This window comes from Scatophagus argus, chromosome 1, assembly GCF_020382885.2.
Source record: "Scatophagus argus isolate fScaArg1 chromosome 1, fScaArg1.pri, whole genome shotgun sequence".
Classification (NCBI taxonomy): domain Eukaryota; kingdom Metazoa; phylum Chordata; class Actinopteri; family Scatophagidae; genus Scatophagus; species Scatophagus argus.
Window position 1 is genome coordinate 20,956,097 of NC_058493.1, and position 10,900 is coordinate 20,966,996.

General features: G+C 39.3%; 1 protein-coding gene across 1 annotated transcript; it reads right to left on the bottom strand.

Annotated features, from left to right (window-relative positions):
• Window positions 1–1,630: 1,630 nt before the first annotated feature.
• LOC124060252 (protocadherin-20) lies at window positions 1,631–5,611 on the bottom strand. The gene is made up of 2 exons (XM_046390974.1): window positions 5,452–5,611; window positions 1,631–5,097 (listed from the first exon to the last, which is right to left on the bottom strand). Exons 1-2 carry the CDS (start codon window positions 5,497–5,499, stop codon window positions 2,476–2,478), a joined length of 2,670 nt encoding a protein of 889 aa, XP_046246930.1. The 5' UTR covers window positions 5,500–5,611; the 3' UTR covers window positions 1,631–2,475.
• Window positions 5,612–10,900: the final 5,289 nt, after the last annotated feature.

The following is a 10,900-nucleotide window of genomic DNA, read 5'->3' on the forward strand; positions in this document are numbered from 1 at the left end:
ATGACTGTCGTGTTTCTTGTCTCAACATGCTGAGGAAAAATGACTAATTGAAACAGTCGGAGTGGGTGAGAGAGAGAGAGGTGATACAGGGAATTAAAACCTCCATTGTTATTACTGCAATTAATCATATGTTGTAATTGTTTGTTCTGTGTATAAAAAAATGGAAAACATTTCTGTAAAATTGTGCAGAACCCATGGAGTTTTGTGTCACTTGGCTGCACACAACTATTGCCAGGGCAGCAGACTTATTTATTATAGGCACATATGGAATGCAACACCAAGGAATTGGTTCAGTATCGATTCTGTTTGATAAATGGGGAGGTTTGCTCATGATATAGTACCTGACTTGCCAAAGGTGTAGCATTTCAACCTGATACCAGAGGAAAAAAGGCATAGCAGGAGTATACACATAAATGCTGTGATCTTTGGATAAAACTTGATGGCCTTCAGAGCAATTTTGTTTAAAATCCCTTCAGTCAAAGTCACTTCAAATTCTTATTCTGATAAAAAACACCGTAAAAAAAATAGCTAAAAATATTAATGTAAACTTGAAAAACTCAGTTCATATATTTGTATGGTAATCATCTTTCAGGCTATTTGTGTAATGTACAGTTCGACCAGAGATGATTACTGAGGATTACACTGAGCTGTTTCTCGGCCCTGATGTGCCCTGTGCCCACATGACGTACTTCTGTCCTGAAATGCTGATTATAACTTGAGAGGCTGCATGTGTGAATACATTCTCAGCACACGTTTGTCTGTTTTTCCTGTTTTGTCAGAGCCAAAGCTGAACAGGTTTAAAAGTACATTTAATACAGCTAAGTTCCTTGCGTGGGAGTGTGCATAGTTAGCAGGAATACAAAGAATCCTAAATCCTTTCTGTCTGCACAACCTTTAGCATACACACAAACAGGCATAGGTCAAAGGCTTCGTAAAGCCGAAGATATTATTGGCTCATCTTGACCTGTCCGTGCACTACGAGCGCAGTGATTACCAAAAATTAAACTGATGATTTCATGATTTCATCCTCAAACATTCCTGACAGGAACAACTGCTACACGTCAGCACAGTTTTCCTTCTAAGTTTGACTCTGGGTGTTTCCTCTTTGACCTATGCATGTGATGACAACAAGAACACAGGCTCTCATGCTTTTGATCTTTAACTGTTTCATCACAATCTGCAATGCAGTAGTTAATTTGTAGATCAGATTTAATCTTGTCTGAAGAGGATGCAATGTAAACTTGCCTTGATTTGAATAATAATATGGTTAATTATTCATTCACCACTGAAAGACGTTTTCAGTGTTTTTTTTTTTTCAAGTGATGTTACCTTATAAGTATTGCTGTAACTATATGGCACATTAACATACATAATAGTAATAATACAAAATATAGGCAACAGTTTTGTTGCTGTGCTTTCTGTTAAATAAATACAATTTAGAAATGAAACTTAGACATCAAAAATCATAAAATTTGTGTTCATTTAACAACCTGCCACCCAATCTGAGAGTGATAGATAGAACAGATTGTGCTGTGTTAGTGCACACATTTGAATTATGTAAGTGTATAACAATACAGAAGGAAATCCAATGTATTATAAAAAATAAAGTATCTTTAATAGTTACTTTGATTTTCTTTCACAAACACTTACAGACACATTGAGAATTGCATGATTGTATAAAGGACAATGATGTATGTAATTTGCAGCATAATGGCAGAGGTTTGGACATAATTAAAGTTATTCAGTGTCATGAAAATAAGATTTAAAAATTTTACATGCATGACACACCTATTGAATTTGATGTGTATTGACATGTTGAACTTTCTAAATATAGCAGGATTAAAATGCCTTGAATAAATACACTTTGCTCAGTCTTTTCTGCATTGATGAATTTTAAAATGTATGGTTATTTTATGGATAGAGATAAAGATTCATTTGTTAAATAAATAGATTTCTAATCACTTTTCATCATTTTTTCACATAACTGACTGGGGTAGTGTAAAAGGATAGAAATTTTCTGAAATGACAATGAAGAAAGAAATATTTGTTGTGCCTTGAACTGTCTTTTGTTCTTTTCATGCAATACAAAAGTTTTGTATAAAGTTGTAAAACATTTTGTACAATATTTACATAGGATCTTAGACTCTGAGTACTCTGTAAAGAATTGCTCTTATGACTTTGTAATGAAGTTCGTATTACACTGATATCAATACTAATTTATTCTTTATTTTGGTGATCTGACTCTTTTCATTTGAATAAATGTCATGATTCATAGATATTAGAGACTGATAGTGTGTTCCTTTTTAAATTATAGTAATTGATGGCATATAAGTCAAATCACAATATATTGCAGTAATAGCAATCATATGACAAAAGCAAAAAGAGCAACTTCATGTAAGAACTACACTTTTCACAGTGAGTTTTGTAAACATTCATGTAAACAGTGGTGGTTTTGGATGTGTGGACAACAGAAAATCAGATGTTTGAGATCTGCCTGAGCTTTCTGTTCACAACCTGCTTTGAATCATTCTTCATTTTTAAAGGTATCTCGACTTCTGATCTTTTCTTTCTGTGCTTTTTAAATCTCTTACAACATATGTAAGATGTCAGTGTAACAACCAAAAAGAACAGTCCCAGACTTGTAACTGAAAGAGCAATGAGAACAGGCTGACAGTGGAACACCTCATACCTCTCAGGTCCCTCTCTCATCTGGCCAATGTGCCAAGGCCTCTCCTCTACTTCAATGTCAGCCTCTCTGGTCAGTAGGCTCTGAATGTAGCTCTCATTGCTCACTGTTTCATTCACAAAGAAGTTAACCATTATTGTTGAGTAAAGCGGTTCAGGTTGACCGTGATCACTGACCTTTACCAGGAGGCTGTAGAGCCCCCTGTTGCTGAGCTCCCTCTTTAATGTGATATTTCCTGTCTCTGGGTCAATGGCAAATGACCCTGGCTCGCCACCTTTCCTCTTAATGATACTATAGGCAATCACAGCATTCATGCCTGTATCCTTATCCACAGCGTAGACCTCTGTGATTGATGTTCCTGGTAGTGTATTGGGTAGTACTAGCATGTAAGACTGATTGGACTGAGGGAAGAGGACAATAGGTGGGTTGTCATTTACATCCAACAGTAGCACAGTCACCATAGTAATACTGGAAAGTGCAGGCTCCCCACCATCAACGGCTTCAATCCAAAGCTGGTATGTCCCTTGTTGCTCACGGTCCAGTGATGTCTTGGCCCTCAGCGCCCCTCGGCCTGTGTCTATCATGAAGATGTCGCTGCCATTGACGATGGAAAGGGCCACCCAGCCATTTTCCCCAGCATCAGCATCGGTCACAGAGAGGACCCCAATCTCACCATACCCTGGGAAGTTCTCAGGCACAAAGAATGTGAAGTCCTTATTGATGAAGCGTGGACTGTTGTCATTGCGGTCTTGAACGGTCAACACCACAGTTGCTATCGATTCTCTCCGTGGTGTCCCTTGGTCCACTGCTCTCACAATGAAACGGTATGTCTCTTTCTCCTCACGATCAAGCGATGTGGCCACAGTCAGGACACCTGTCACACGATCAACAAGAAACATTCCCGGGGCATCACCTCCAAGGAGGTAGATTACGTCCCCTCGGCTTTCGCTATCCTGGTCTGTGGCTTGGAGCTGGGCCAGAAAGGTATTTGGCGGATTGTTCTCCTCAACAGATATTTTAACCAAAGACTGTTGAAACACTGGTGCATTATCATTCTCATCCAGCACCTGCACCTTAAGGAAGGTCTTGATTACAAGATCTCGAGTACTCTTGGCAACCACAGTTATCTCATACTCCTGTGTTTTCTCATAGTCCAAGGGCTCTGTAGTCTCCAACAGATATTCATTCTTAAATGGCTGATAGGGGCCAAGCCTGAAGGGACCAGTCCCTTCCAAATGGCAATGCACCCTTTGGTTTATATCAATATTTTTGACAGTAAAAAAAGCTATTGGAGAAAAGGCTGGCTCAGACTCTTTTATTGTCACCACTCCATCCTTTTCTGGTGCAATGTATCGAGTTATGACTTTAGGGGGTCCTGTAACAACTTTGATAATATTGACAGTAACAGTGGCAACAGCAGGGATACAACCAGGTCCATTGGCCAGAACAGTTAGCTTGTAAAATGTGGCTGTGCCAGGGTCTATTTTTCCTGCTAGCTTGATCACTCCTGTGATTCTGTCCAAATGGAACAAGCTCCTGGTGTCCCTTGGCACACGTTCACTGTAAGCATAGCTGATCTGAGCATTAGCACCAAGGTCAGGGTCAAAAGCATGCAAACGTGCCAAATGTGCCCCTTTGCTGGTATTCCCATGCAGAGTGACATTAATTTGTGACTCTGTGAATTGGGGGCAGTTATCGTTCACGTCTGTGATGACGATTTTCAAAGTAGCGGCACCGAGTAGAGGAGGGGTCCCTCCGTCTTCTGCAATGATATCTGTAATGTATTCAGCCTGGGTCTCTCTGTCCAAAGCCTCTGTCACAATGAGAAAGGGTGTCAGCTCACCTCCCTCATTCTCCTCAACGTCCAGTGTGAACATACCAAAGTCATTAACAAGCCAGTAGGTCTGCACTCCATAAGGACCCAGGTCGGGGTCAACAGCAGACTGCTCTACCGCATAACGAGCATTGATGAGTGTATTTTCTGGGACAGACATACAGATCTCATCCACAGGGAACTTTGGCCTGTTGTCGTTCACATCCTCAATAAAGATCTTCACTTTGATGAGCTGAAAGTACTGCTGAGGCAAAATAAACACGTCCAGTGAGAGGACACATCTCTGGCCCTCTGAGTTATCAGGACAGAGGGTCTCCCTGTCAATCTCTGTAGCAGATGTGTAAAGCTCCCCCGTGGTATTATTTAGGTTCACATACTGTTCACTGACCTTCTTTTGCAGGAGACTGAATAAAAAGGGGGGCTCAACAGTGAAATCCAAATTTAAGTCTACTCCAATGGCCCCAATGAAGGTCTCCCGGGGTAATCCCTCCTTTATTTTATAGATGAGTTCTTTTGCTTGTCTAAAATTTGCAAAACAGGAAAGAGGGCTGGTGTAAAGCAAGAGGATGCACACTCCCTGTAAAATAAAATATTTTAGGAAAACAGAGTTAAATAAAACAGTTGCATAATAGGTTGAGGTTTACAAAATGTTTTATTAACAATTTTTACACCTGCAACAATGATTTGAACCGTAATCAATTACACTCAACTCCCTGGTTTGTTAAGAGTGTAAAGTTTACTTGCTGAAGAACCAGTTATAAGAAAACACAACAGAATATAAACAGTATATATAGTGCAGAGGCAGAGGGGCCTAGTCACGTCCCTACACTACAGTAACTGACACTGTAGGGCAGAGACAAAGTCAGAGAAAAAGGAACTATTAGTGTTATTGAGTTTTTCTGTTGGTAAAGTGAATTATGATTAGACTTACCCATATTCCTCCTCTTTTGCTAAGGCTGCTGTGTCTTCTGTGTAACATGTTTATGTCCTAGTCCAGCACCTTTCACTTACAGCAAGAAGAGTGACAGCATAAGTAACCTAGGCATTTTGAGAGCTGAGCAGCGCAGACCTCAGCTGAGGACTATGCCTTATTGCTTTCTGAATTGAACAAGTCATTCATCCCAGTGCTGGCTCAGGACACTCCCACGATATGCAAATCAGTCCCTCGTGCTAACCAATGAGAACTGGTAGCCACTGGGAAATCTAGTCCATGGATTCCTCTTTCACACAAGCTGTCAAAGCACATCAACACACACCTGTACTTGCCACACACACCCATGTTGTCAAAACTAACTGCATTCTTTGTATTCTTGCGGTAGAGTGAAAGCATATGATTACCAACTGAGCTTATGATGACACAGGAGACTAAGCAAGATGTGAAATATCCGCAGCTCAGAGATTACTTTAATCCAGCATTAGTTAAAAACACTGAGAAAAAACTGTAGGCTACAGAATGAATTAAAGCAACTGTTTAGTGATATAATGATGATGCATAATATTTCTTACAAACTCTGACTTGTGAGAATATTCATAGATAAATAGATTTGATTCAGTTTCAATTCAGCATGCTTTATTGGCATGGATGTCAGGTGAAAAACATTGTTAAAGCATTAAAGATATTGTAAATACAAAATAAGATGATACATAAAAGGAATAATATCATAGATAAGATAAAATAAATACAGGATAGACAAGATAAAATAAATATAAAAAGAACCGGAGGGATGGTTGTTTCGCTACATTTACCGCAATATAACCAAACTGTGATATCAGCTTCACATTGAACTTCTACATTTATGCGTGCTGTATATGCACAAAGTCAATACAAAGAGCATGAAAATATCATGCACAAACCCAGCATAAACGTGACGTTGGCGTCATAAGTGGTGCTATGGTCTGATTCTGGATTGAGCCTTTAACTAAATCAACCCCCTAATCCTCATGTGTTCTAAATGCTGGGCCAGCTGTTTGCTGGGATTGGAAGCATACTGCTCAGAGAAATTGAATCATTGAAAATCTCTGGAAAAGGGCAGATTGAGACAGTCGCACACACACTCTTTTTTTTTCCCTCATACTGCGTTAGGTCTTTGCTGTCATTCCTCATTATAATGGACAATGGACAATACTGGGGCCTAAGCTTCATATATTTCTTTTGTTACTTGATAAGATTATAATTGACCAATTCCCTTGGCACTTTGCACAATATACAGTATCTTTGAGTGCCATAGTGAGACAGTATATTAATACAGATCATCTACAAAACAATCTTGCATTTGGAGTTTTATTTTCTTTTCTTTTTTTGGTTCATGTTCTGAGCTCAGATGTATTTCTGCAAACACACACTGCAGACACAGTGAACTGGGAGGCTTTGGAGCATGGGAAAGCAGCAGATCAGGGAAATGAGAATCATTTGGGAGCTACCTTGAGGTTCAGAGAGTCCATGGTGTTCAGCTGTTGATCATCAGCAAAGAGTCGGTTCAGAGCAATCAAAATCAAAATGAATTAAAATAAACATCAGAGGAAATGATCTCATGCGGCCAGTCACATCTTTTATGTTGCAATTTTGGTGAAACAGAACCAAAGAAACTGCATGTTTGAGACAACATACCATTAAATATAATATGTTGTGGGTTTGTGATGGCATTACATTATTTACTCTGTAGCAGTTGCATTACAGGAAGCTGTAACACAAAGGCCAGTGATGTTACATGTCTGTCAACCTGATACTGTGACCTCCGTAACTTTTAGTCCCCACTAGTTCCCCGCCCACTCAGTGTCAGCTTGACAGCCCTTGTCTCAACATTATGACAACAAGAAAAATTTGCTGACACCTTCTGGCTTAAAATCATTTAAAATACAAACTTATGACATCATGAATGTCATTACTGTTTTCTTTATTTTCATTTTTTTGTCATTCTCTGCTCTTTTAAAGAAAAACATTGTAAAATAATCTAAAAAATCTAGTTTGTAAGTTTTATAAATTCTGCTAGCTTTCTTGCAATTAACAGCTCCACAAGTTGTACCAATAAACTTTTTGTTTGTTTATTTTTCTTTTTTTTTTAGTGAATTCTCAAATCTAACAATTTAAGTAAATTTTGTTATACAAAACAAAAAGTGCTACAAAGGTTGAATAAGGCCAAGAGGCAGCATTACTTTGGTCTTAATTGCATCATTTGCTGCACTGAGTCTGTTGTGAGATGAGGCTGTGTAATCTCCGCCCAGATTTCCAGATGTCCTCTTAACCTTGGTCCTTTCTTTTAATCAAAGTGCTGCTAAGCTATGTTGATAGCTATGACACAGCATCACGGCTGTAGAGTAAAATGGATGTGACCACACAAAAGTATCATGTCAGGAAAATACAGTAGCTTCAAATACTTCAGCTTGGAATCTGTGTGCTGTAGACATTAAAAACAATCTGTGGAACAATCGTCGACCACAGTGTCTTCTACAGGGATGTTTTGTCTATTGGTTCAACAGATGTTTTTCATATATTTTCCTTTTTTTTTATGACTGTTCACCATTTTCAAAATTAGATTGTATGTTCTACATTTCCAAACTGTGTCAGGATTAGCTTTCCAGCATCTCAGCATTTAATTCATCAAACCTGCATTTCCTGTGTTTCTCACAAAACAATAATTGCTGCAAACTGAAGACAGATTTCAGTGTAATGGAATAACACACAGGACAGCACAGTGGTGCAGTGGTTAGCACTGTCGCCTCATAGCAAGAGGGTCCCAGGTTCGAATCCCGGTCTGGGCCCCTCTATGTGGAGTTTGCATGTTTTCTCCGGGTACTCCGGCTTCCTCCCACAATACCAAAACCATGCACATTAGGTTAATTGGCTACTCTAAATTGCCCCTAGGTGTGAGTGTGAGAGTGTGTGGTTGTTTGTCTTTGTGTGTTGGCCCTGCGATTGACTGGCGACCAGTCCAGGGTGTACCCCGCCTCTCGCCCGTAGTCAGCTGGAATAGGCTCCAGCCCCCCCGCGACCCTGACGGATAAGCGGTATAGAAAATGGATGGATGGATGGAATAACGCACAATACACTCTTCACCAATTCTACTCAACAGGGCAGAAATCTCACGCAGGTTTTATATATTATTTCAGCCAGAGTTAGTCAGAGTGATGCATGGGAGATACTCATCATTCTGTTTTACTTTGCAATACCTGGATGCATAATGGCTACTATTTGCATATAGATATTCTCACTTGACAAAGTCCCAGTCCTGACTTTTAGCACCAAGATGGACTCATATTATAGGGTATAACACAATGAATAAGCCATCCTCTGTCTTTATTTCTGTCTTGGAACAACATTTTCCAGCCCAGTGCACTCTGGTTTGCATCAGTCACAGTGCAGCTGCATCCCTCAGTCTCAAGGGAACAGAGTAGCCATCACCAAGCAGGGACAGAGAAGAGCAGATTCTGGATTAGTCCTGCCTACTCAAAAATAGGATGAAGTGTAAATAACCAGGACAACAATTTTTTTTCACAGCTCTGTGGCCATACAATTATCTTATCTCTCTGTTAAGTGCGTACTGGCTTGCCTTAATTTGTAGTCAGCCTTGAGTGTTGTTGCTCTGTCACTGCCATCTACTGGCTGAATTGACATTAAAAAAAACCTAAGTAATGTGTCAGGTGCACATATAGAGTTTAATAGTATAGTGAAATATGTGTCGCATTACTGCTCTGGACCCATAAAGATTTTCTTTCCTGTTTCTGGTAGAGCAAATTTGAGGACTAAATCTACAGTTTTGTTTTGTCTGGCTTTTGTTCTACAGCAGGGCCACGTTGGTACAAATGTGAGAGTTGAGTTCAGGGCTGAAAATTTATAAGAGTACTTGTTCCTGATATGATTTGTCATTTGTCATCTGTGGAGACCCAATTTTCTCAGAGATGGAAAGGCACAAAGGAAAAATGCTTAAATATGTGTGTGACTTGTCATCATGGAACCAATTTCTGTATAAAATGGAGCTGTCCTAACATATTATTATACTACACAATTTCAGAACTCCAAAACTATGTTTCTATTAACTGAATAATAAAGGAAACTCGGCTGCTCTCTCTTTTTCCCACCTTGCCTGCTGCTCCTCTCCTGTGCTGTTTTCTCCCATCAGTTTCTCTTCTCTTTCTGCTCTTGTCAGCTGCTAAAGATGCATCCTGGCACAGATGTGAGAAAGCTCTTTTGGAAGGGTGAGACAGAAACAGAGACAATATAAAATAACATGGAAACTGTGAGCTTGTGTTTGATAGGCAGACAGACAGAATAAGAGATGGTACTATATGAGTGTTAAACCTCAATGTGCTGTGAGTGTGTCTTTTATGCCTCCGCAGGTGCAGGCTGGATATATCACTGTGAACAGGTGCTGTGGTAGAATGTATGCCCCTCACAGCTGCAGCCAAGGAGATTACTAGCCAGGATTCTCAGTAATGAAGTTTCTATCGATTGGCCCACCACAGGTTCTTGTTTCTGCCTGCTAACAGTGTAACTATTTCAGAGCCTCAATTTGAGGTTTGTGAGTACATCAATTAAGGTATAAAATGGAGTTTCCAGGAGTGTACGAAGTGCTAGAAAATGGATAATAATCATATAGCGACTTTTTATACTGCCATAACTCAAAACTTAAGTCCAATTTTGTACCATAAACATCAGAGAATATCAATTTTTGCTTTCAAACTACTCACAAGCAATACTTCACATTCACTGTTTTTCCTTGTTTTCCTGCTACTGTGAAGAGATGTGAGAACACTTGTCTGTGAAGACACACCAATAGCTTCATTGGTGTATAATGTCAAAACCCCTGACTGTGACTTTTGGTCACAGACACAAACAGACCTCACAAACAGATGGATAATAATGGATGAAAAAACTTTCAATAAATGCACACATGCACATACACAAATACACACACACACAGTACAGATTTGAGTGAGAAAGCGTCGGTGAGTATTTTCATATTAAATATTAATTTGTGCTGCAGTAATTATATTAATTTCCCCCACATGCAGCAGGATTATTGAGGAGGTCTAGGAAATAAAACTGAAATTGTAAACAACTAAAGGAAATAGGCAAGGGACCAAAATCTGCTGTGTTACAAAATAATTATCTGAATTACATATATGTTGCTCCTGTGGCCGAAGACTCAATCTGTTACGATTTGTACTAGAGGGAGGATGTTATAGTCAAAAAGACTATATATAGAGAGCTTTGTATGCTACCTATCCATGGTAAAGGTTTATGTAAGGTTTTATCTTACCTGCTGAAGAAATCGCCGACAAAACCCAGTGCTGTATATATTTGAAGATCCTACAAATTAAGAGAAGCAGCCAAAGGTGTAAAGGTACGATTAGCCATTTGTGTAAAAGGAGCTATTTTCTGA